Source organism: Gymnoscopelus microlampas (genome assembly GCF_963454915.1).
Source record: "Gymnoscopelus microlampas genome assembly, chromosome: 4".
Classification (NCBI taxonomy): Eukaryota; Metazoa; Chordata; class Actinopteri; order Myctophiformes; family Myctophidae; genus Gymnoscopelus; species Gymnoscopelus microlampas.
Window position 1 is genome coordinate 43,066,815 of NC_139941.1, and position 27,850 is coordinate 43,094,664.

The 27,850-nt window shown below is 44.3% G+C and overlaps 1 protein-coding gene across 1 annotated transcript; it reads left to right on the top strand.

Annotated features, from left to right (window-relative positions):
* Positions 1-1,116: 1,116 nt before the first annotated feature.
* mn1b (meningioma 1b) lies at positions 1,117-27,316 on the top strand. Its single transcript, XM_084056169.1, has 2 exons — positions 1,117-5,854; positions 25,976-27,316. Exons 1-2 carry the CDS (start codon positions 2,299-2,301, stop codon positions 26,224-26,226), a joined length of 3,807 nt encoding a protein of 1,268 aa, XP_083912295.1. The 5' UTR covers positions 1,117-2,298; the 3' UTR covers positions 26,227-27,316.
* Positions 27,317-27,850: the final 534 nt, after the last annotated feature.

Genomic DNA, 27,850 nt, shown 5'->3' on the forward strand with positions numbered 1-27,850 from the left:
CCACGCACGCGGGTGCACATCCCGCGCGCAAAGCGCGCGGAAAATTTTGCGGGTTTGGGTCGGGTCGGGTCACCTTTTGGGGGGCTTTTTGTCACTTTATTTCGGTTTTAGGGTTAGGATAGGGTTAGGTTAGGGTTATGTTGTTGCTTTAATTAAATGAGAGGCGGAGAGGCGCCGCGGAGAGGTCGCGGCCCCGGCCCGGTCGCGGCGACCGGGTCGGGGCCGCGACCCTGGAGGGCCCGGCGGCCGGGCCCTCCAGGGTCGCGGGCCGGGAGGCGGCCGCCTCCCTTGCCTCCCCGGACGCTCCGCCACTGGGGGGGGGGGGTATTGAGTGTGTGGTGAACAAAATAATTCAGTGGTCATTGGCAATGAATCATTGGTCACTATAGGACACCTGACACAGTCAATGCCTCACACTTCACTTTTTATTGTTTAAAGCTGCACAGTTTTGGTCAGTGGTGGAAGAAATACTCAGGACATTTTACTTAAGTAAAAGTAGCAATACCACAATATATAAATACTCTGTTACAAGTAAAAAGGCCTGTGTTCAAAATGTTACTTGAGTAAAAGTACACAAGTATTTGCATCAAAATATACTTAAGGTACCAAAAGTGAAAGTAGCTATTAACATGTTTGAAAATAGCAGATCTACAAGCTCACAATGTGTCGAATTGTGATTTTGTCGATTGGCTATTTTCAAATAGCTTATGTATAAAATAGGGCTAAAGTAGTTACGTGTATGTTTAATAATATAAGTTATATCTGCAAAGCAACTAATAACTAAAGGTTTCAAATAATTGTAGTGGAGTAAAATTACAATATTTACCTCCGAGATGTTGTGGAGTAGAAGTAAAAATATTGAAAATGGGAAATACTCCAGTAAAGTAAAAAATACCTAAAAATGTTACTTAAGTACAGTACTTGAGTAGATGTACTTCAATTACACCACTGGGTTTACGGTGCATGATTTACTCCCCGGACGACCTTAAAAACGTGGTCCCGCCCCCTCATCCATCCAGAGCGCTGTGCTCAGGGGCTCCTCTGATTGGCGGGGAACCCGTGGATGGAAGCGGCTGCAGAAAATGCAAAACTTGTTGCTGGTTCCCTGGACGCGTTGATCTCACACAGCGGAGCGCCGAGCGCCAGACTCCAGTGTGATCTGTCTGGGAAGCGCTCCCAGCTGGACTAGTAGAGACCACCACCACACCACCACCAACCCCACCACACCACCACACCACCACCAGACCCGGGTCTGAGTCAGTCAGTGTGAGACGAGACGAGAGACGGTCGGTGGAGGAAGGAAAAAAGTCTTTGCACGGAGGTTTTTTAGCGCTTATTGCGCTTTGTTTGGAACCACATGAGCTGGAGAGAGGAGCGAGGACTGAGATGCTGTCATGCCGCTCCGCGGTGCTTGTTGAGCGGGCAGTCGGGTGTCCGCGGCTCGGCTCGGGTTGAGGGACGCGTAAAAGCGCACGAGATCTCCGTCCGGGTTTGGATATTATTATAGCCCTGTTGTTTTTTTTGGACTACTGACCCCCAAATGATCAGTGGGCTGTTGCTGGAATGTTTTAAAGGATATATGCGATTGTTTTTATGATATATATTTTATTCCAAAGCTATACGAGGAAAGATTTTTTTCTTAACTGCTAAAGCTCTGTGGACTTTATTTTTTTCCGTCTCTGAAGATGGGACCGTCCAGTCGCTCCGCCGGGACATTTGACATCGAAATGGAATAATGAATTAGACGCAAGAAACTAGTGCTTATTCCATGTTTCACATCTTTTTCTTTTTTTTCTCCAAACCTTGTCATCACAAATTAGAGAGATGTTTATGTGTTTTGTGCTCGCAATGAAAATATACGCGCAGGGAACTTTGGAATACGAGAAGTCACACATGCTGCGAAGTTAAATATGTGTTAGGCTATAATTTGTCATCCTAATCTAAAAGGAATAGGACGAGCAGAAAAACGCACGCATACGCACGGACTTGCGGACACTATTTTGCGTGCTTATTTCGGGCACAGTTTATCCCCTTTATTTCTGGTGCACACCGCAGAAGTTGGAAAAAATAACCTTTGAACCAGAACAATTTAGAGCTTATTCGGTGAGTTAATTTTTTTTAAACCAATAGTGCAAATCCCTCCCCCCCTTCCCCCCTTTTTAAGAGATATAAATATCTACTTTTGTGAAGTTTTCTTGTCCCCTCCTCCGTTTTTGAGGACATACGGAAAAAACAGACAGAATCAGTCTGCCGATGCCTGGCAAGCTGGCTGTCATGTGGGATTGATAGCAGGGGAGTATGTTTGGGCTGGAGCAGTTTGGTTCTCAGATTAATAGCAGAAACCCTGGCCAGTCGGAGAGAAACATAAACCAGCCAAGACTGAACATGGGCTCCCATTATAAAAGCCCCGGTTTTCACGCAGGAGGCCCGCCGGGAGCCGTGGAGCCGGGCATGGGCCCTATGAACGAGCCGCCGATGCTCGGGCTCAATATGAACATGAACGGTGAGCAGTACGGGGGCTTTCACCCGCGGGGCCACTCAGACATGCATGCGAGCGGCGGACTTCAGCAGCCTCCGCAGCAGCAAGGAGGACCCATGCATGGATTTTTTAACAACCAACAACCTCATCAAGGACATCCCCAGCACGGCCACCAGTCTCACCCCCACCAACACCACCCTCACTTCGGCGGCAACTTTGGGGGCCCAGACCCAGGGTCATCCTGTTTGCACGGTGGCAGGCTAATGGGCTACAATAACAATGGCATGGGACCACAGCAGGGCTTTGGAGAGGGGTTTGATCCCCTCGCGGAGGGCCAAGCGGGGGATGGCTTCCCCCAGCAGCAGCAGCAGCGGCCTGGTAACATGCCTGACTTCCAGCATCACGGGCCTCCGAGTGGGAACCACGCCGTCCCTGCCCCCTGTTTGCCCCTGGACCAGTCACCTAACAGGGCAGCATCCTTTCACGGCCTCCCGTCTTCGTCATCCTCTTCCTCCGAGTCTCACGGCTTGGAACCTCGAAGAATGCCCACCCAGGGAGCTGTGGAGGGTTTAGAGTATAATTTCCCCAACGAGCCTCCGTCTGGACATTTTGATGTACCTGTATTTTCCCCCTCAGAATCAGAATCTCAGTTGCCCCATTTTGGGCCGGGGAGGCCAGTTGCCGGTGGGAATTTCCCCGGCAACCCTGGCATGCCTCGTACACCAGGTATGCAGGGCATCGCCAAAGGACATCAGCCACCCCCCCAGCCCCAGCAGCCTCAGCCGCCACCACAGCATGGAGTGTTTTTTGAGCGTTTCGGAAATGGCCGGAAGGTGCCCGTGGGAATGGAGCCGGGGGTGAATGCTAGACATCCTCTCATGCAGCAGCAGCAGCAGCAGGCTGGCTTGATGGCAAGACAGAACTCGTGCCCCCCTGGTCTCCCACGTCCCCCTCAACCCGAACCCGGCTCCTCCAACCCTAACATTCTGGACGGAGGGGTCATGATGCCGGGCCAACACAACCAGTTTGAATATCCCATTCACAGACTGGAAAATAGGAGCCTGCACCCCTATGGGGACCCCATGTTTAATATGCAACAGCCGGCCCCCCCTCCTGCCTCCCAACAGCCCCCGAATCAGAGACTGCAACACTTTGACTCCCCTTATATGAACATGGCCAAAAGGCCCAGGTTCGACTTCCCCAACGCGCACGGCGGAGAGGGCTGGGGCGGTGGCATCGAGAACCATCTTTCGCCCTCGGCCTATCCCGGCCTACCCGGAGAGTTCACTCCACCTGTGAGTGAAGGTTTCCCCCCTGGCCCTCTGCAGCACGCGGGGCCTGAACAGCAGTCCCTGCAGCAGCGTCAGAATGCGGCCATGATGATCAAGCAGATGGCGTCTCGGAACCAACAGCAGAGAATGAGACAGCCCAGCCTGCAGCAGCTGGGTCACCACGGCGAGGTGCCTCCCGGCCCCATGGTGCACGGAGGCCCGGTGGGGAGCATGCCTCAGCCCGGCTTCGACCGGGAGAACGGCGGCAGGATGCCCAACTTCGACGGGCAGAACCCGCACGTAGCCCAGGAGAACTCCTGGTTCCCCGGTTCCCACCCACCGGGGGAGATGATGTCACGGCGCATGGGTGGAGCCGGCAACGAGTCCGGGCCTCACGACATGGCGGCGCTGCAGCAGAACGGGGCCGGCATGATGTTCAGGCCGGGCATGGGCATGCAGGAGCCCATGAGGTTACCAGGAGACGGCCACGGACAGGCCCTCCACTCCCCGGGCATGCACTCCCAGTTCAGCGGAAACATGGGCAACATCTCGCAGATGCAGTCCCCGGGATCAGGGGTAGGCCATCCGAACGCACCAACAGAGAGGCGGCCAGCTGATTTCCCCGCGCCTCCTATGGGAGCTCAGCCAACATTTCCTTATGGAGGGGCTAACCGTCAGGGGGCAGCCCACAGCACTCCCCAGGGGGTGAGCACCTCACCGGGGAGCTACCCTCCCCAGTCTGAGTTCCCCCCAGGCCAGCGGTCCTCCGTCAGTAAGCTAGGAGCCCTCTCCCTAGGGAGCTTCAGCAAAACCAGCAGTAAAGACAATGTTTTTGGCCAGAGCTGCCTGGCGGCCCTTTCCACGGCCTGCCAGAACATGATCGCTAGCCTAGGGGCCCCCAACCTCAACGTAACATTCAACAAGAAGAACCAAAATGAGGGCAAGCGAAAACTGAGTCAGACGGAGCAGGACATTAATAGCAGCACAGCTAACGGGACTGGCAGTGCTGGTCCTGAGTATTTTCAGAGCGGCACTTCCCAGAACAGCCAGATGCCTGGCTCCGGGAATAGCAACGCTAAGCCTGCAACGCAAAGCCAGACGGTGCAGGGGGAAGCCAGTGCCCTCTCCCCAAATTACAACATGGACGCTACCCCGTGCAGTGAGGGGAAAGCAACAACAGGGAATGGGAGAGGGAGAGGGAGGAGAAAAAGAGACAGTGGACATGTGAGCCCTGGAATTTTTTTTTCCTCTGATAACGTGAACCCTGTTGTAAGTCCAGGCCAGCAGACCCCCTCAGCTGGCGTTGGGGAGAGGGGTGGGGGTACGCCCCATGAGAAACCCCTCCAATCCCCCTCCTGGGGGAAAGGAGGTGACTTAATGTTGGGGGACCAGGCAGACCTGATGTCTTCTCTGGACAGTGGCATTCAAAGTGTCACCAAGTCTGACGGCAGCTCGCCACGGGTGGACTTCCCGGACGACGTCAGCACCCACTACGGCAACGAGGACGAGGTGTCCTCCAGCTCGGACGCCGGAGGGCCCACCAAGCCCAACCGCAGCCCCATGATGACCGGCTCGCCCAAAATGCAGAGGGGCGGCGAACACGGATTGATGAACGGACAGAAGGCCCTGGGCATGGGCATCAACAATCACTCTACCTCGACACCGCCCGACAGCTATGGACTGAGCGCTGCCGGGGGCACAGGGGGCAACAACGGGGTGAGCCACCCGGGCACGCCTGGGATGGAGCAGGTACGCACCCCTTCCAGCACCTCGGGCCAGGATGACATTCATCCCCTGGAGATTCTGCAGGCCCAGATCCAGCTACAGAGACAGCAGTTTAGTATCTCGGAGGACCAGCCGCTGGCCATGAAGAATAGCAAAAAGAATGGCGACTGTCCCTCGCAGAACGGAGACAATGAGCTGGCGAACTGCAGCCCGGATGCTGGGAAGGGCTCAATGGGCACTATTGACCTTGACACCCTCATGGCAGAGCAGCACGCCACCTGGTACGTGCCCAGTGACAAGGCCATGATGGACGGGCCAGAAGATGACAAGGCCATGGCACCCTGGGAAAAAAATAAGAGCCAAAACAACAGCAAAGAAGGTAATTGAATTTTATTTACTTAACACTATTGACAGATTTAGATTTTTTGAAAACAACAACAAAAAAGACGTAGTTAAAATCATTCTTCATAGTTTATAGTCTTCTCTATTTCTCTCTCTCTCTCTCTCTCTCTCACACACACACACGCACTCTGTCTCTCTTTCAGCCACTTTAAAACACATGCATCACTCACACACTGTGCAGACAGACAACTCTCACTCTCACCGACACGGTCAACTTCTTTATTTATTTATTTTTGCCTTTCAATTAAAATGTTCGTCTGTAAATTAATTGTGTTTGTAAGGAAAGGTGGCAGCTAGGCTGTGGGTATTATAGAGGCTATTGACTGTGGAGAGTTGGGTCTTTTGAGACCTTTTGTTCATGTGCGGGGAGAAAGGAATTTCTCTGCTGCGCCGACGCTATGCGTGCGAGGTGGTTTAATACCATTTACATTTAGTGGATTTTAAGAGTAGTAGGTTATTGGCAGATAATAACCTACATTCATAAATTTAAAAATCTCCCTATTCTGTTTGGAGAACAGTGGCACTGTGAGGTTTTTCTGATTCATTCACCGCTTTTTGTCAAAGAAAGTTTCAGTTTTATTTTTTGTCATGGGTAAGCCTAGTCTAATCCGTGTTGTGGAAGTAGGCTATTAGAAATTAATTAGGCATGTAACTAAATTCCGGGCTATTTTATAAATGACGTCGAAATGTGATGTCGATGAATGGAGACCGTTTAGTTTTTTTTGTCTCTACTGTGTATTTTTCTTGCTTCATTGTGGAGGAAACTTCAAAAGAGGCTGTGCGAGAAAAGTAAACATTTCCTGTGGTTCTTTATCTCGGTTTTCAGGGTGAACAACTACATTGAGAAGATTAATAGGTTTGTGAGGATATGCGTTTTCGCAGCGGGGGGCTTCAGCTTCCCCCTGTTAGCGTGTTTGTTTTCTTATTACCACGGGATAATGCACCGATTGGGGGGAAAGTGGATTGATTTCAGATTGTTAAAAAAACATGGGATTTTCTCCATTCGAGCTGTTGTAAAACTGAACGTTATAGCCTATACCCTCGAGTCGACGATTCAATTCCAATGTCTTGCAATTGGTGAATTACATTTTAAATGCATAATAACATTTTGTTTTATGGACTTTATTCAGTCTTTATTCAGATGCTTTTGGAATAATAACAACAAATATTCTAACAATCAGAACACCAATAAATAGGCTATAAAAATAATTAAAATACAAATTAGCCTGTAACAAAACATGATATGCTACTACAAATTATAATTAAAAAATGTTTTAAAAAGTTATTTAGCAATATTGTTTTAGACCTGTAGCCCTAACACACCATTTATCCCAATAGTGACGTTCAAGATACGTTTTAAAATACATTTGAATACTTTGTAGACTATATCCTAAACTTTTAAGGTACAGTAGGTCTAAAGCACGTTTGTGTAAAAAGTCAAAATCATAGATTATTGAATTTGTTGATCTGTTAGTTGTTTTTGTAGTTTTATTTGAGCGGATTGACAGTGGCTGTCAATCAAAACACAACGTAGCCTAAATCATTGTAATTTCTTTGTTCAGTTTACGGACACGCTTAATCGGTTAGATAACAACCACAGCAGCAATAATAATTATTATTATTATAATATAGGCCTTGTTAATAATAATAACAATACTACAACTAATAATAATATAACAATTATTATTATTATTTTTGTTTTATTATTACTAATAATAGCCTAATAGTAGAATAATATAAATTAATAATTATGGGGATTAATACTCAATATTGGACAAGATGGCAGAAAAAAAATCCACCGCCTTTTGCATGGGGCTTTCATTTAGTTCCTTCCATTTAAAGACATTGAAAAAGCTACGGTTGGGACGGTTGCCACAGACTGCTGCTACATAAAGAGATGGGTCGCTGCCTGTAAAGAAGCCAGCTATAATTCAATCGCCACGGCCAGGGGACAGAGCCACGGGAAGGCCTTTTTACACGTGAATAGGTAGCCTACTGGTGGTGGTGGTCGTATAGCCCCCCCACCCCACAGCCCCCCAGCCTGTTCTCATGGGCTCTTTGTTCTGGGTATAACTGTGAGAGAGCAGAGAGAGAGAGAGAGAGAGAGAGAGGAGCGAGAGAGAGAGAGAGAGGGGGGGAGGAGGGGGGCGCCGAAATCTGGAGTCAAGGCGCATTGTTTAAGGCAACCGAGCAGCCAGTCACACAGACTTATTCTATTGCCTTCTGATTAAATTTCTCCAAGGGGTGATTAAAAAAACAACCCCCCCCTCGCCCCCCCCCCCCCCCTCAGGGCCCCCACCCACCCCGCATATATTCTGAAGAAAACCGCGACGATCCACACACGACTTTTTATAACAGCCCAGGTATAGCTTATGTTGTCTCCTCTCCTCCCCTCTCCCTCCGTCTCTCCGTGCGCGCCATCATACATTCTCCTCTCCTCTCCTCTCCTCTCCTCTCCCTGCATGAGCACAACGCATGCAGCAGCTCCTCTGGACTGTGCGATCGATAGCTAGTTAGCACAAATCACGGCTCTTGACAGTTTCTCATTTGAGTGCTTCAGACAGCAAAGATGAAAAAGGGTGGAGGAGGTGTATTTGCTGGATTTTTTTCTTTTTTTCCCCAGATTCAATCCGATGCTTTAAGCTACACAGAAGTGCGCAAAAAAGAAAATAACAACATGATAATTTAAGATAGGCTTTAAGTCACTATAGTCAGAGACAGTTCCATAACAACAACAATTTTGTATGATGTTTTATATATATGCTTATTCAAACAGCATAATGTAGCCTACATGTAGGCTTATCATGTTTAATGTAGTATCCTAATGGACTAGTCATGACATGACGTTATTTTTGACATTGATGGACACATTGTATTTTTCCTGGTGTTCAGGCCTGAACTCATGCAGGTTAATATAGCTTGTGAATCATAATCATACTCTAACCTTCTTTATCAGCATCACCATTTCAATAGAGATCTGTTTCTCATTCTCTGATAATAGTTAGGTGAGAGTTAAAAAGGCGTAATAGTTTATTTATGTTCTCATGTCATATTAATGAGTTAATTAAGTTAATGGCATTATACAGTTCAGCAGTCATTTAGCCACCTACTTTTATAAAGGGAAAAACAATAAACGCAACCATATAATGACTGCTTTAAAAACTTTAATAAATAAATAAATGGACTAAATGGCTTACACACACAAGCCATTAATTTAAATGGCATACTTGACTCTAAAAATGGTCAATCATTAAAATAAATATAAAATATCATAGTTGTCACGTACATACGCACAGTTTTCACAACGTGTCAACCTGCTGACACCCTATATAGCCTTTAGTATGGGGTGCTGGGGCGGGTGTGTGTGTTCTGAGTTCTGACGACTGTATGCTGGGACAGTTTTTTTTTTTTTTAACATGGGTGTCCTGCATGATTGTGCTAATTGGTGGCTTTATAGACTACACTCAGTGTTTTATGGGGAGCTTGACTTTAACTGCCCAAGCGAGACGGGTTGGGATGTGGTTTTTGTGTGTGTTATTTGGGTGAAGCTAGAGGACTTTGCCATGTCATTTGTGACAGAAAGAGCTTTTTTTTTACATGAATATGAGGGCTTGTTGGCAAGGAGAGCCAGGGGTTAAGGCTCTGTGTGTAGGTGAGAGCTTTTCAATCACCTTTTAGGTGTTTCAGTGTGGCTTCAAGAACACTGCGTCTGCCCAAAGTTGAAGTTTTATAAAACTTGTTTAACTTTTTTTTAGTGGGTCATTTTTGTCACCAGTTGTGTGTGTGCCTGTGTGTAATGGAGTCATTTAGTGCTACAGGCACTGGAGAAAGGAGCCACAGGTCTTGTTGTTGGCCAGCGTATATGAATAGGACCCTCTCTCTGTATGAAATGTAATATTATTCTCTCGGCAGCCCCCAGGGTATTTGAATATACAGACAAATAGGGCTGCAATAGTACAATATGAACATGAGCGTTGAGGCACTGCAGCAGAGTTCCCGGGGAAAAAAAGAAAGAAAATAGTAAATAGTAAAAGTACCAATACCAGAGTATAAAAATACTCTGTTACAACTTAATGGCCTGTGTTCAAAATGTTACTTGAGTAAAAGTACAAAAGTATTAGCAACAAAATATACTTAAAGTACCAAAAGTAAAAGTACAAAAATGTTTGAAAATAGCCCAGGTATAAAATAGGGCTAAAGTGGTTAATGTATGTTTTATAATGTAATGATTTACATCTGCAAAGTAAATAGTAACTAAAGTTTTCAAATAATTGTAGTGGAGTAAAAAGTACAACATTTGCCTCTGAGATGTAGTGGAAAGTATTGGAAATTGGAAATACTCAAGTACAAATACCTCAAGCACAGTACCTGAGTACGTGTACTTGGTTACGTTCCACCACTGTGGGACTGTGCTTATTTGTACGAAGAGCTGTTATATGTTGATTTTTCTGTTTCACCTTGCATGCATCCCCCAGCTGACCGTCGCTCCGTTAGGTCCCTGTGTGGCTGTTTAAGAGTGATGTGTGCTACGATATAATGGCACCCTTCGGACCAATACTCGCTGTGGCCACGTCTGTCCGTAGATAGCATGTATAGCTGAAGCTTCTTCTCACTTATGGTACAAGTAATGCCTGCTGCTGTTTAAGCCTGGGGGCCTGGAGAGCCTGGTTAACCATGGAGCCTCCCTCCCTCCCATGGAGGTGAAGTATAGGGGTGGTGTGGGGCCAGGAGGGAAGTGTAATAGTGGACATCAGCTCTATAATATGTTCACCTCCTCCTTCCATGTCAGTTAAATGGATTTAGGCCTGGAACGCATCTGTGTCATTTTAAGATTTCTTTGGCTATTAAAAAATAGCAGATCTACAAGCTCATAGCGCTATGAGCTTGTAGATCTGCTATTTTTAGAAAAATCGTGAAAAGTTGTGCAAATCTTTGAGTGTATATCTTCTTTCAAGCGAACATTTGTAACTCAAATCTTTGCTTCTGGGCGTTCCTGGAACAAAATGTTTTACAAATGTTCGCTTTAAAAACATATTCAAAGATATGCACACATTTTCACGATTTTTCAAAAATAGCAGATCTACAAGCTCATAGCACGGCACTCGCAATGAGCTTGTATGTGTGCCATTTTTGAATAGCCGAAGAAATCTAAAATGACAGACATGCGTTCCCGGATTCAAGGGGTTAAACACCATTTAGACCTGGAAAGCGTCTGTGTCATTTTAGATCTTAGCTATATATACACAGTATATATAGCAACATAGGGTTTTCAGAATTTAGAAGACATTTAGTTGCTATTGGGCAGAAAAAAAACGTTTATCTCCATTTTCGAACTTTTTGTGTTTTTTCATAAATTAGTGTCTTATTTGATCATACTACAGCCTCACACAAAAGTACCTAAAGTAGCAGATCTACAAGCTCGAAACGCGCCGCATTTCGAGCTTGTAGATCTGCTACTTTTGCTATTTTTGAATTTGAAACCTGAAAAAGTGAACAGTTTTGGACATATGAGGTTTCCTCCCGACAGTAGGCGATTTGTAGAATCGGGCCTGCAGGTCTTAATGGGTTAAGATTTATTTCCTATTTTCACACTACTAAATTAACATTGAGTATTATTTTTCTCACTGTGTTCCCTTCTACATTCCTTATCTTAACCAGAGAGACCTGACCGTTCATTTTAGAAAGTCATGCACACTGCTGATAACAGGCAAACGGCGAGCGTGAGGAAATGATTCAGTTAGTTTTTCATTTGCATGTATTTTTTATTTATTTTCACTTTATAACCACGTGGATTCTTCTTGGGTCTGTTCGTGACTCTTTTTAAAAATCTTTAACCGTAACCTTTTGGATTAGTCCCCGTAGTTCTCATCAGCGCAATAACTGTTAAATAAAGGTCTTAAATCTCTTCCCCTTTGGTCTGGGGTTTTTGACAGGTAGATTTGCAAAGCGGCTACTTACACGTTATCATGTTCATTAGAAAGCAGTTTAATCCATTGTAACAGGCACATCGATATTCTAGCTAAAGAACAATCCTGTGAGACGTTCCCTTCCCCATGCCCCCCACCCCCCCTTCCTTGCTTTTTCCTATCTCTATTGATCTGTTAAAAATCATACTTAGAGTATTGATGTTTTGCTACGACAACCGCCCAGCAAATCACACTGGTAATTTTCTATTTCCTTTCTCTGAAAGGAAAGGTGGAGAAAAAAAATAGAAATCTTTGATTGACGTTTGCTTGAATGTTGAAGGGGGGGGTAGGGAAAAAAACAGCTCGGGGCAGTCCATGTTCCGTACCTGTCATTACAAGGTGTTTTGTATTGACTTTTTTTCAACAACACGCACCCAGCGAGCCTTTTGCACACTCCTGTGCCGCAGTAATGATTATCATTATCATAATCATAGCAATTAGCCTGGGTAATATTGTTTTCCAAAAGTGCCAATTCATCCTCTGGCACATCCTGTGTGAGCCCACCACTTGGTTATGGACTGAATTCGTCATGTTTAGGAGTGACAGGTTGCTTATGTTCTGGGTGTTGCCGGTACTTTCAGCGATGTACTGAATTGTGGAACAAAACAAATTATATACTGTACTGTGCAGAAGTTTTAGGTTACTTTAGATGTTTTACAAAAAACATTTGTCTTAGACTAGATGGTTATTTTATCTCTAATACATTAATGTGTCAAAACGAAATATCATATTTTTTTAGTTTAACCAATCCTTGTGCAAACAGTTAAATATTCCAGTGAGATATTTATCTTGTTAAAGAAAGAAAGCCTCAAAGTTTCCAGATTAAAAAAATAACATATGATTTTGTAGTTATATAGCCCAGTGCACGATTAAACAATTATACCACAACAGGTGCTAATGATCAACGACATAATAGGTAATTTGAAATAAAATCATTAACTGAAATTGAAACAGTTGTGTAGGTGGAAGAAGGACTGGGTGGGGAACCCAGCTATACTAAGAAATTGAGGTTGCTGAATACGTTTTAAAAGTGAGGTTGAAGGAGACAGTTTAATCATTGGTGGAAAAAGTACTCACATTTTGTACTTAAGTGAAAGTATCAATACTGCAATGTAGAAATACTCTGTTACAAGTAAAAGTCTGGAATTCTTGAGTAGAAGTACAAAAGTATTGGTATCAAAATGTACATAAAGTACCAAAAGTAAAAGTATTCATTATGCAGAATGTCCCGTTTCAAGTTTTCAAATGTATAACGATCTTTTGAAAATAGCAGATCTACAAGCTCACAATGCGTCACATTGCGACACATTTTGAGCTTGTAGATCTGCTATTTTCAAATGGTCGAAATGTATATAGGGCTGAAGTGGTTGATGTATGTTTTGTAATAATAAGCAACATCACAAAGTAACTAGTAAAGTTTTCAAATAATTGTAGTGGAGTAAAAGTACAATATTTGTATCCGAGATGTAGTGGAGTAAAAGTAAAAGTATTGGAAATTGGAAATACTCAAGTAAAGTACAGACACCTCAAAATTGTACTTAAGTACAGTAAATGTACTTAGTTACTTTCCACCACTGTCTAAAACAAATCTTACACTGTGGCAAAAAGTGAGCATTAGCTACAATACACAAAGTGGTCATCCTGCATCAGCAAGGTCTCTCAGCAGACAGACATTCTGAGGCAGACAGGTGTTTCCATATTATGTGCTGTCCAAGCTCTTCTACAGAAGCACAAATAAACAGGCCAGGAGTTGAGGACCGGAAACGCAGTGGTCGCGGCCAAGGGCACTGAGTGCAGCAGACTAAAGACGCTTCAAGCTAGACTTCTCTTTGCAATCGAACGATTGTCCTGCACTACCTTCAGCTCTTTAGGAGTCTTTAGGACTGGCAGAAAAATCTGGGACCCTTGCATGGTACTGTATATACACCCTTCTACAGTCTGGAGAAGTCTGGTCAGAACTCAGAAGTGGTCTTTATGAAAGATTTGCAGCCAAAAAGCCATTCCACCGATGTGGAAACAAAGCCAAGCTACTCACCTACTGTATGCAATGAAAACACGAAAACGGGTGTGCAATAAAAATGACAGCAGGTGCTCTAGATTGATTCAAAATCATTGAAATATTTGTCTCTAATGGAAGACAGGTTGTTTGCTGAAGGGCCAGAGAGTGCTGCAAGGATGAGTGTCCACCGGCAAACGGTGAAGCATGGGTGGAGGGAGGGAGGTTTCTTGCAGGTTTTTGGGGTTGCATTTCTGCAAATGGAGTGGGAGATTTGGTCCGAATTAGTGGTATGTCCTCATAATGCTGTGAGAAGTATACAGGCAGATTCTTATTCATGATGCAATACCGTCAGGGAGGCATCAGATCCGTCCCAAATTCGTTCTTCAGCATGACAAAGACCCCAATCATACAGCCAAAGGCACAAAACCCTGTCTTTTCAGTGAAAAGAACAACGTGGAGCCCCTGCAACAGGCCCCCCGATCTCAACCTCATCGAGTCGGTCTGTGACATGAGGAGATGTAAGAAATTGGGACAGCCTAGAGATCCACACGACTGTGGCAATCTCTCCAAGATGTTTGGAACGAGAACAACCTATACCTACCGACTATGTACAGTACCAACTCAAGTGTACGTATAGGAGAATTGGTACTGTTTTAAGGCAAAGGGTAGTCCCCCCCAAATATTGATTAGATTACGTTTTTTTCTTCTTCTATTTATCAATAATTGTTTGTGTTGTCTTTTGATAAATGAAAACTAATCATGGCATTATTGTTATTGAAAGCATTCTCACTTTACAGCATTTTGTTCCACAAGTGCCTAAAACCTTTGCACAGTAGTACACAGTATGTTGAAAAGATTTATGGTAAAAGTGCACCGTTTGAGAAATGTCGTGATGGTTTCTCTCCACCACTCTGTCAATGTGGTTGTCTTTCGTGCAAAGCAAGTCACATCATCCTCAGCGAACTCATCCCTGGCGTGGGGGGAAAAAAATCCTAGTATATATGTTTGTTCTTTTTTAAAGGGTGTGTGTGTGTGAGTGTGAGTGAGAGAAAGGGTGTGTGTGTGTGTGGTGAAGGGCCAGTTTGTAGCCACTGGAACTTGATAGTGAGCAGTTTGTCAGCTGTAGACATAATGTTTGATTTATGTTGACTCAGTGGCAAGCTCACGCGTTCAGACCTCATCTCAGGTGTCTCTCGGTAGAACATGCTCACTTAATTCTCGCGTGTTGAAAATATCGAAGAGTATTTACTTGACTCGTAAATGGTGCAGGACAGAAAAAAGGGCCTGTTTTGTGTTTTTTAAGGCATTTCAAATTTTGACAGAAATAGGTTTGTGTGTACGTATGTATGTGTGCAGTACATGTGCATTGCATGCATGCATTTCCTACTATGTGTGCTGGCCTGGGCTTAACGAATGACAGTCAAAGAAGGAAAACATATTGAAGAAGTGCGACTGACTGTATGACTGATGTGTGAGGAGAAAAGGATGAATGGAGGTGTAAAGGTCTTTTTGCTCGCTGGATTTAGCAGCCTTTCAAAATAGCAGCTCATCCGGAGCTTTGTTTTCCCTGGGGAGCGTTGGAGTGTTGAAATACAATTAGATGTTTTCTTTTTTTTAAAGCAAAAAAGAAAACTTGTCTCTGCATGTGGTAAATATTATTCTCCTTAAAAAAAGAGCAAGGAATAGAGAGATGGTTTTATATGGGAGAAGAGGGCACAGGGTGGACATACTGTATAGGTAAATTCTTTACCGTCTGAAGAGTTAATATAACACGTAGGATTTCGCTTTCGTGGATTTTTCCGTTTTGTTCAGGACACAAATAGTGTGTGTGTGTGTGTGTGTGTGTGTGCGTGTGTGTGTGTGCCTGCCTGTGCGTGTGCACGTAGGTGTGTGTGTGTGTGTGTGTGTGTGTGTGCGTGTGCGTGCATGTTTCCAGTTGTGTGTAGATGTTGTCACGCTGCCAGCAGCAGTTATGTTGTTTACCCATACAGGTAGTCGTCAAGCGTCTTTTAATTTGTATTGAAGAATTGACAAATGAGTTATGACACTGGAGCTGTTTCTCCTGGGAGGGGGGAGGAACAGCAGTGGGGATGGATGGATGGAGTGATGGGGGAAAGTGAGAGAGATGGAGAGAGAAGTATATGTCTATTTTCTGTTTTCTTTTTTTTCTTCTTTCCCAGCGAACATCTGAGGTTTCGCTCTTGAGGCGAGTGGGCTGGTAATGGCTGTCATTTGCATCACCGTAAGAGAGAGAGAGAGAGAGAGAGAGAGAAAATAATTATTTTCATTTTCCTCTCACTTCCACTCCCCTGGATGCCTCTTCATCCTCACCTGTAAATATAACTGTTACCGGTCCACGCGCGCACACACACACACACACACACACACACACACACACACACACACACACACACACACACACACACACACACACACACACACACACACACACACACACACACACACACACACACACACACACACACACACACACACACACACAAGAAAAAAATATATAGGCCAAAAAACAACAAATATATATTTATATATATATGTGTGTGTGTATATATATTGATATATATTGTGTTTACACACACACACACACACACACACACACACACACACACACACACACTTTGTACATTTTCAGATACATTTGAGAAACGATAGCATTTGCTCTTTTTTCTTTTTCAGTTCATCACACATTATACCATAGCCTATGCATAACATAGTACGGTAGCTTTAAAACCCTCTAGCAAAGGGTTTTTTGAAAGATAAACACATTTCTTTTTTAAATAACCCACGGTGATTAATTTCACAATCTGTTTTCTCATTTATGGATTCAATTCAATTTCATTTGTAAATTGATTTTATGCCTAATTTGCCCTTTTCTGTTATTATTGTGATAAGCAAGAATGTATCAATATGCTAGAGCTGAATACATTCTCAATTATATTCTATATCATTTGTAAGTTGCTTCATAGAAATGGTTTGTTTACGTCATTAACACCGCCTGGAATGCATGCAGACAGCTCATCGTTTCCTTGTCAATGAGATAGGGTGTGTGTGTGTGTGTGTGTGTGTGTGTGTGTGTGTGTGTGTGTGTGTGTGTGTTCACCTAAAAAAGTAATCTCTGTCATTCTGGTCCGACTCCTACACATGCTTCTATCCCCAAAATCCCAGTATATATATTTATACTGCAAGTGGTTGAGGTTTCCAAACGGGCAAAAGGAAAACATAGAAAACAGAGAGCATGTAGCAATGTGCTGAGAAACGACATAGACACACAGCGGAGTAGATCAATATGTCACCTACTTGGATGACACGGCGGACAGGTTCTGGACATGGTTTTGATTTATGCAGGAGGTACTAAATCACTTCCCATGTCCCGATTTGTGTCTAGTTTCCTAAGTGCGTCTTGTGGCCTGAGGGGGAGGTGTGCAAGTGTGTAGGTGTGTGCGAGTGTGTAGGTGTGTGTGTGTGTGTGTGGTTGTGTGTGTGTTTGTGAATAAAGTGATGGGCTCGGGGCGTATAACGTTGCATGAGAGGGGAGGTAAGGACCCACAGGGGCCATGCCTGCCCGGGCTAGTTTTTTCTTCTTCTGTTTTCTCCCTCCTTTTTCAGGGAACAGAGGAAATTCAAACCAAAAAAAAAAACCCCACCACCACCACCACTACCCCTCTCTCTCTCCACATATCTTCTCTCTGCTCTAAGGGAAAGGTCACAATGGGGGGGTGGGGGGGAGGGGGGTTGCGTCATCAACCACTCCAGGCGGGGGGCACGCTGGGATACCTGTAACCTGTGTGTGTGTATATGCCTTAACCCTTTAAGACCTGAGGCCGATTCTACAAATGCCTTCTAAATCAGTAGTTTTCACACTTTCAAGATGTTTCCCAAAATTTTCAAAAATAGCAGATGTACAAGCTTGCCTGTGAGCTTGTATCTGCTATTTTTAAATAGCCTTACGCAAAAATCTAAAATGACGCTTTCCCGGGTTTTACCGTTGATTAGACTCCATACTCCATACTCCATATTCCTTATTCTAACCTGCTGTATCATTTGAGGCGTCTGTTGTTATCTGGCCACTTTCCAGCACTTTCTCGTCATCTGAGCCTTTGGATTGGATGGGTGCTTAATAGTTGGTATAGGGGAGAGAGACAGCCTAGCTGTTTAAGGCCTTTACAGGCCGTATATATTTGAATGTGCTGCGGTTAGCGCAGTGGGTTCTGTATAGTCCAGTGAAATAGCAAGAAATTCAGCTTTTCTTTATTTAAATCTGGTGCTTTGTGACAGGGTTGCATTGTGCTGACAAAGCTCAAGTCTTCTTCACAGAGGAGCCCATCCATGGTAGTAGTTGTTATGCTAAAGGAATCTGACCTGAAGTCACATACTGTCATAGGAGCCCAGAGGCCTTTGGGTGTGTTTTTGTCAAGCGAGCGGAGCCCCCTTATTGGGCCGGGTTTGTGTTCAGCGAGGAACGGGGTCGAGCCCCTGGGAGCAATGGGGGTCAAAGGTGAGGTGTCGGGATGGAAGTAGAGCTCGGGATAGAAAGGGCAGAGGGCCCTGCTGCTCGGCATTCTGGGGCCTGGGAAATCAACATGACGGCTGTGTGTGCGCGGGGCTCGCTTCCAAAAAGGAGCTTTTGTGGAACGCAAGAACACAGTCTCTCTCTCACGCGCTTTATTTTCATATATTCTGCCTCTGAGTCACAGACACCTACATTTCACTGAGATTCAATCTGCTCCGTTTATCGTTCAAATCGTGTCAGTTCTTCTGAAGTTGACGGCTATAGAAAATGGCACGTTAAGGCCTTATAGAGCTGCAATTTCTCGCTACATCTTTAACCAAAATAAGGACACCAGGGTTAATGTGGTTAAATACGTTTTGTTTTTTTACTTGGTTGATGCTCTTTTTAAATGTATCCGAAGAGGTGAAGATAAAAATCTGTTTTCCAACAGTTATCATCAAATGGTTAGAAGAAAAACACCATCTTACTTCCAGCTGCTGTTGTTTTCCTCGCTGCATTGTTTACAGAATGTGTTGTGTGTACGGAGTGACATGTAAACCAGTGTCAGCCCGTCAGCTTCCAGACACATTGGTGTCATCCAGACAAGTAGAGCAGTGTGCTGCACTCGCTACACACACACACACACACACACACACACACACACACACACACACACACACACACACACACACACACACACACACACACACACACACACACACACACACACACACGCCAGAAGCTCCACTCTTCTCCGTAAATTGTCTCTAGTCATGTCTGCAAGATGGCTCTCTCCAAAAGCTGTGCTCTGACTGTGTGTGTGTGCGTGTGCGTGTGCGTGTGCGTGTGTGTCTGTTCATCAGGCACTAAATAACAAGGCATTGCGCCGGGGGAAGAGAGAGAGATATAGCGATACAATAAATAAGCGGAGTGGATCACATTAAATTCAGTGTGTGCTTAAACACACCGCTGTGGTAATCTTTTGTGACTGTAATGCCGTTAAGGATATTTAGGTGTATATTTGCGGGCTGCGGCCCGACCGTGTTGCTTTTGCTACAGTTATTGTTCTCCTTTTTTATTATGCATGTTTCCTTTGCTGTTGTGTTGATGCTAAGTGCTCGCTCGTTCTCCCCACACCGCAGATGAATAGCCTATCATTGAGATATTACTGCGGATATGAATTCTGCCGCCGCGAGACGTAATGCGAGTCATTGAACAGTCTTAATAAGATGGGTTTTTATTGGGAGAAAGAGATTTCTTTGCCGCTTGTAGCACGTCATGGTGATTTGGGATTTGGGGGCCTGTGTGCGTGATGTTAAGGGATTTCACACTGCCTTTTCCACTTTTGAACAAACATGCAAGTCATGGATATGATGATTAACTTTGCCGTGTAGCGATGGAGCCATAAAAAAAATCCCATTCCCTCTCTCCAGTCCCCATTTGGTTATGCCTCATAATATTTAGATATTTTCTAAAACTATAATAAAGTTATGGCGGTCAAGTGCTGGTCGATGGTCGATTTTTTTTTATATTTGCGGTTAACTGAAATGTATAATTTATAATCCCAAATTAATAAATCAGTTATGCAGGTCAGTAACAACTCCCAAAAGAAAAAGGATTCCTTGTCTTGATCTTTTTTTCTCCCCCCGTCTTCTTCTTCTTGAATATATACATCACTGGTAATGTCATGTTGTTTTTAGTTGTGGAAAAATCAGTAATGTGTTTTCACATGAGCTCATGTCTGAACATGGGCCCTTGGAGTATAGGAGGGGAGCACTTTGCACTGTGTGTGTGTGTGTGTGTGTGTGTGTGTGTGTGTGTGTGTGTGTGTGTGTGTGTGTGTGTGTGTGTGTGTGTGTGTGTGTGTGTGTGTGTGTGTGTGTGTGTGTGTGTGTGTGTGTGTGTGTGTGTGTGTGTGTGTGTGTGTGCACGCATTTGCGTGTGTTTGCGTTTGCTTGTGCACGCGTGAGTGTGTGTTGTGTGAGAGTTAACATGTGTATAGTTGGAGGAGCCACGCATGCTTTGTGTATTCTCTGACCATGTGTTTACCGTTCTTGTCCTTGCATTTATGAGGCTGGGGGCTATGTCTAGCTGTTTTTGGATTCTGTAAGTGTGTGTGTGCGCGCACACGCATCTGTGTGTGTGTGTGTGTGTGTGTGTGTGTGTGTGTGTGTGTGTGTGTGTGAGGGCTGGACTGGTGTGCATGTGGCAGCGGCAGCAGAGGTTGGCGCTGAGAGTCTTTGGCTGTCTGTGTGTGTGTGTGTGTGTGTGTGTGTGTGTGTTGTCAGATTGCTGTGTGTCAGCAGTGAGCCAAGGGAACGCTTGGCTGCCTATCCAGGCCGGGCGTTGGACCCTGCTGTGCCCAGCTAGCATGGGCTACTGGCGGGTGCTCTAGGGCACGGTGTTGGGGGTTGGGTGTGGAGGGGAGACAGTCAGTGTGGGGGGAGACACAGTGGGGGGGGGGCAGTGGGGGGGGTTTCTGCCATGCTGAGTTGTATGACTGTGACTGGACCCTCTGGCAAATGCTGGATTTTTTTAAGGGAGAGAAGAAAAAAAACAAATGGTAATTGTCCTTGAGTCAGGCCACGCCGTGTTTCATATATAAATGTTGAATTATGTCACCCACCACCATAACTAACCCCCCTAACACACCCAGCCACCCACCCAACCACAGCACCCCAAACCCCCCCCACCCCCCCCCTCTTTGCCTCTCTCTCCCTGTCTTTCGTTTTGCGTTCCCTTCCAGTGTTGATTTTGACAGCAAATCTTTATTTAGTTTAGTAGTCATAGTCTTTGGAATACAATTTTGTTTAGTTTTAGTCATGTTTTAGTCACCTGAAAAAATGTTTGCTTTTAGTCTAGTCTAGTTTTAGTCAACTAAATCTTCAGTTAAAATGTATTTTTGGCGGGCTGTGATGGCATCGAAATGATTTTCACTGAGCTGCGTGCCGAAAATAGCCGATCTACAAGCTCATAACGCGTCGCAGCGCGACACGTTGTGAGCTTGTAGATCTGCTATTTTCAGAGCGCAACACCTGAGCGCAACCAAACATAAAATGACTTGTCTTTTAGTTATACTGGATCTCTTCTCCACTAGTCCCTCACTAACATTTAGTCTAGTTTTAGTCATCGTAGCTTAGTTTTTATTTTGTTTTTTATTTCGTTTTTATCAGTGAAAAAAGGTAGTTGACGAGCATTTTTTGTCATACTTTTAGTCGACGAAATCAACACTGTTCCCTTCCCCCCTCTCTCTCTCCTCCACACTGCCACTGTCTCCAGTTTATGGAGTTCCCACAGAGACAGAAAGATGGGCACACAGACAGAACAAAAAAAAGAGATGGACAACCCTGAGAGGTGGCGAGAGATTGATAGAGAGAGAAGGAGAGCTGAGAGAGATAGGGGAGAGCGACAGGAGGCTTGGCAGTCTGACCTTTTACTAAATCCCTCCGCTTTTCCATTCCAGTAGTTTGCAGGCAGGCAGGCAGGCAGCCCCAGACAGGCTGGAGGGGGCATCCCTGCCTCACTGCCTGCCTTCCTCTCTGGTGGTTGTCCTGGCTGCTTGGCCTTACCTTACCTTACCTTAACCTTACCTACCCTGGCTGTGTTTTGTTAACCCTTTAAGACCGGCAACGCATCTCTGTCATTTTAGATTTATTTCGCTTTTCATTTTTAAATCTTGAACATTTGTGCAAGTCTTTGAATATATATGTATATGTTTTAAAGCTAAAAAGTGTTACTCCGATCTGTGCTTCTGGGGGTCCCTGGAACAACATATTTTGAGATGGGGGTCCTTGACTTGGAAAAGTTTGAGCACCACTGATATAGCAACATAAGTAAAAAAAAAAAGAAAGAAAAAAAGAGGATTTAGAAGACATTTGTAGAATATATCTTCAAAGATTAAAAAAAAATCTCGATTTTTCAAAAATAGCAGATCTACAAGCTCATAGAGCTCGTATAGCTGCTATTTTTGAATAGCCAAAGAAATCTTAAAATGACACAAATGATGCGTTCCCGGATTGAATGGGTTAACACTGTGTCATCATTCCTGGTCGAGTTGACGTGAAAAAGAGAGCGAGGGACGAAGGGAGAGAGAGTGTGTGTGCGTGAGAGAGAGAGAGAGAGAGAGAACACACAGGAGCAGTGCAACAAAACAAAAACTACTACAGCAACAACAACAAAACATTTACTGATCGGAGAAAGAGTTGAAACTGACAGAGGTCAGAGGTTGTGGTTTTAACTCATTCTTTCTCTCTCTCTGGCTATAGTACCGGTGCGTTGAGCATCAGACGACTTGCAGCTTTGTGATATTAACATAGTTGACTCTTCTGTCTCTACAAAAAGCTCAGAGTCTTTAAATGTTAGCACGCGAGCGAGGTCATCCCGAAGCAGCCACCCCAGGAGCAAGGCAGTGGTGAGGAGGGGATTGATTTTTGTAGAAAGGAAAGCCTAACATCTTCACACACTGCTTCGGGCCTCGCTTGGAGGCACAAACCAAAGCACAGCACACACACAAACATAGAGGAAAAACCCCCAGCCCCATCCAGGCCTCTGATTCTCTCTCCTTCGCTGTTCCTCTCTCTCTTTCTCTCTCTCTCTCTCTCTCTCTCTCTCTCTCTGACTGTCTTTATTGGCGATTATTTTCGATTCATCGAGAAGCGTTTAAAAAAAAAAATATTTATATTTTATTTTATTTTATATATCAACAAATTGATTTACCACATGAGCCTTATTGTATAGGTTACTCAATGGCGTCGAGCAAAATCCAGAAAATTCAGGTTTACAAGCTCACAACAAGCATGTTGTCGAGCTTGTAGATCGGCTATTTTCACTATTTCTTTTCTCTTTTCACCTACAATGACATGCCCAAAATATATGAATCTATAATTGTTTTTACGGCATTGGTTATCGATTAACTCAATTGATTCAATTAACTGTTGAACCCTGTCTCCCTCTCTCTCTCTCTTTCTCCTTATTCTGTCTTTGTCTGCCTTCTCGCCCACATTTCTGTATATTTCCTCCCCTCTCTCTCTCTCTCTCTCTCTCTCTCTCTCTCTCATCGCTCAGTGTGTGCTGCAGTCTATATCTCGGCAGATGACGCGTGAAGCTGTGTTTTTACGTATAGTTTAGCCAAGCACTTTCTGACCTCGTCAATCTCCCTCTCTGACTATGTTTTTTCTTTTTTTTCTGATGCGGCACAAAGTGATTTTTCTCCATAGATGAGGAGGCTCGAGGAGCGTTTCACCAGTCAGCATTAACTCCTTTAAGACCGAGAACGCATCTGTTGTGTGTCATTTTAAGATTTATTTGGGCTATTCAAAAATAGCAGATCTACAAGCTCATAGCGCGGCACCGAGTGCCGCGCTACGAGCTTGTAGATCTGCTATTTTTGGGAAAAATCTTGGAAATGTTCAAATCAAATTTTTAAAAGCAAACATTTGTAACTCAAATCTTTGCTTCCGGGGGATTCTACAAATGTCTTATAAATCCTAAAAGTTTTTTGAAAAAACGTATGTAGCTGTAATATCAGTAGTTCTCAAACTTGTTCATGTGAAGGACCACCCAAAATGATATGTATTTGCCCGTGGACCCCCATCTCAAAATATTTGTTCCAGGGACGGCCCCCCAGAAGTTGTAACATGAGTTAAAAATGTTTGCTTAAAAATAAATATTCAAATATTTGCAAACATTTTAACGCTTTAAAAAAAATAGCAGATCTACAAGTTCATAGCTATGAGCTTGTATATCTGCTATTTTTGAATAGCCCAAAGAAATCTTAAAATGACACATAGATGCGTTCCCGGTCTTAAAGGGTTAACTCCCAGAGTCCTATTACAGTCAAACAACCGGATTGTTTTGTTAGTTTTTTTTTCCCCTTTCTCTTTTTCGTATATATCATCATATGACCTTCGATAAACCTGCGTATAGATTTCACCGGTAGGCTCGGCGCGGCCATTTAATGTGAGTTTCGACACCTCCGCGACACGGGGTCGATACCGTAGCAGGGTCATTATACCGGTAAATTGGGTCAAGCAGGGTTAAAGGTTGCTTTTCTCTGTGCCCTTTGACCTCCCTGACCCAAGGGGTCGCGCAGGAGCGCTCCCGATTTGCACGGCTGACCGGCAGAGTGTGTTTGTGTGTGTGTGTGTGTGTGTGTGTGTGTGTGTGTGTGTGTGTGTATCACCGCCACAGGCAGAGAGAGGAGAGGAAGGAGGTGTTTGCACTGTCCTTCCTGTTGTGTCGATTAAGGAGGTGGGGGTGAGACTGAGGAGGTGCTGTTGACTTAATTTCACAGCACAGATTTGACGTGGGATGTGACGATGACACCAGGGTTTTTTCATTAATATGTATTTATTTTCCGGATGAACAAAGCTGCGAGAATTAACCACTTACAGACCTATTTCATGCTTCTTTTGTGGTTTCGAAAGTAGGCAATAATAGATGTGCTATTTTCCCGCTATCTTTGAACATTTTAGAATGAAAAACTAAAAGTTTAATATCTTTTTTAACGGGTGGAAAAACCTCATGTGTCCCCAAAACTGTTACTTTTCAGGATCCAAATTAAAAAACAAACTGAAAAATCTAGAACATTTGTGTAAATCTTTGAACATACATATTTTTCAAAGCAAACATTTTTAACTCAAATCTTTGCTCCTGGGGGGTCCCTGGAACAAAATATTTTTGAGATGGGGGGGGGGGGTCGGCGGCCACATACATATTACATTTTGGGTGGTCCTTTGGCATGAAAAGGTTTGAGCAACACTGATATAGAAACACATGTTTTTTTTCAGAAAAACTGTTTTAGAGATTTAGAAAACATATTTAGAATTGGCCTTCAGGTCTTTAATGGAGGCCAGGTTGTAAAAGTTGTAAAATAACCAGTTGGCTTTCTTTCTTTCTTTTTCCTTTATTCATTCAGGGAAACCCATTGAGAGCAAGCTCTCTTTTTCAACGAGGCCCTGATCACAGCATATAAAACACATACATAATGAAAAACAATAACAAACATTTGAATCGCATTATAACGTCTGCAGATGAAAATAGATATAGTGTCACATGAAACAGGTGCAGTCACTATGTACTAGTGCATTGGTTCTCAAACTGGGGTCCGGGGACCCCCAGGGGTACTTGAGGGGGTTCCACGGGGTACCCAGCAAAATGTGTAAATATAGCATCAGAATAATTATGACCTTTTATACTTTGGCTATTCAAAAATAGCAGATATACAAGCTCATAGCGCGGCACCGAGTGCCGCGCTATGAGCTTGTAGATCTGCTATTTTTGAAAAATCGTGAAAATGTGTGCAAATCTTTGAATATATATATTTTTAAAGCGAACATTTTTAACTCAAATCTTTGCTTCTGGGGGGTCCTTGGACCAAAATATTTTGAGATGGGGGTCCGCGGCCAAATACATATCATTTTGGGGGTCCTTGACATGAAAAAGATTGAGCACCACTGATATAGAAACATACGTTTTTCAGAAAACGGTTGAGATTTAGGAGACATTTAGAATCGGCTTCATGTCTCAATGGGCTTAATGTCTCTGTTGAGACCAATCGCTGCTATTTCAGACTGCTTATATACTTAACCCTTTATGCTCTGTTCCTTTTTGCTTGTGTTCACACAGAGCTGTCGGAGCTGTCCCAGAGTAAGGCTGGAGCAGGGGGAGGTGTCCCGGGAACCGGCGGAGGTGGAGGTGGAGGTGGAGGAGGTGGTAACGGAGGAGGGAACCACCTGCAGTGCCTGTCGGTACACTGCACAGACGAGCTGGGCGACAGCAACAAGGGGGTCCGCGGGGGTCCTCCCGTGTCCTCCTGGCGCTCCCTTCACTCTGATATCTCCAACCGCTTCGGGACCTTCGTGGCGGCACTGACTTGAGCTTCTATTATTATTATAAAAAAAACAAAAATGTTATACACGTTTTTAAACAGAAAAAACGAACGGAAAAAAAAGGGAGAAAAAAAAGCAGGCCGAATGGAGAGCTAGAAAAGGACGGAAGAAAGGATGAGGGGTGAATAACAACATAGGATGATGATGATGATGATATGATGAAGAGGAGGAGGAGGAGAATGAAAGGGAGAATGTGTTGACGAGGCGACTGCAAACGGCTCTCACCTGCGTTTAGGGAGAGAAAGACATTTATACTCACAAACATGAATAGAAACGCACACACACACACACGCCACACACACACACACACACACACACACACACACACACACACACACACACACACACACACACACACACACACACACACACACACACACACACACACACTCACACTCACACTCACACTCACACGTACACTCGCACACACGTACACGCACACACACACTCTCACACAGTACACACACGCACGTGCACACACACACGCACATACATACACCACATTGTTTCTCATATAAGCAACCCACACTTTTAGGAACACATGCATACACACTGCTGGACTTTACGTATTACAGCACGGGCTCCGCCCAAACGACGCCCACATCTGGAAAAACCTCAAATCAATCTTTTGTTGTTTTTTTTGTTTTTTTTCCTCTTCGTTGTTTTGTTTTTTGTTTTTTTTGTTTTTTTGAAGAAAAATATAGAAATGTCAATGGAGGAGAAAAGAGAGAGAGAAGCCGGAGCAAACAGTTTGTCATTGGTTGTGGCGTTATATACAGGTGTGTTGAGTCTGTGTTCTTCATGAACTTTCATGAACGTTTTTACTCCCTCTGTCACTCTTCATATAGCGGTCATCCCTCCCTCCCAGCAAACGTATAGCTTCTATAACAGTGGTTCTCAAACATTTTCATGTCAAGGACCCCCAAATTGACACTTTTTAGCCCACGGACCCCCATTTCAAAAGATATGCCCATAAGAGAAGATTTTTTACGGCTCTAGCAGTGATTCTCAACCATTTTAATTATTATTAATGGGTTTTAATGGCATTTCTATCACTTGGACCGCAATTTATATTGTAAAATTTATGTCAATTTAACTCTGAGAGTGTACAAATGGAACCAAATGGACCCATTTCTACACTCTCAGAGTTACAGACCCATATGGGTCCATTTGTTGCCTAATCAATCATTTAGCTGGGGACCCCCTGGAACTCCCTCAAGGACCCCTGGGGGTCCCCGGACCCCACTTTGAGAACCAATGTTCTATAACATCCTCCCAGTAATGCCCACCCTCAAGTTTCATCCCACATTCTAAGCCCCGTAATGTCACACGAGGCTGACCCAAACAGGCCTCCTGTGTCACGACATCACACTGACCTGCGTCCTGACGGGACAGAGTAGAGCAGGGGGTCTTCAATAAGGGGGGGCCGCCAATTTTACATTAACCACTTGAACACTAGCATCCCTATTACTGAGGGGAACATCAGCAGCAAATAGCAGATGTACAAGCTCACAATGCCTCGCGCTGCGAGGCGTTTAACTGGTTAACTGTCTGAAAATTCACTTTTGACATGAATCCAACACAACCCTACACAATGATAGTGTTGACAAAC

Bases quoted from the DNA above. Each gene is read 5' to 3' on its own strand.
- mn1b (XM_084056169.1), top strand. From the start codon at position 2,299: ATGTTTGGGCTGGAGCAGTTTGGTTCTCAGATTAATAGCAGAAACCCT. The intron at 5,855-25,975 runs GTAATTGAATTT...GTGTTCACACAG, and splicing joins CCAAAACAACAGCAAAGAAG to AGCTGTCGGAGCTGTCCCAG.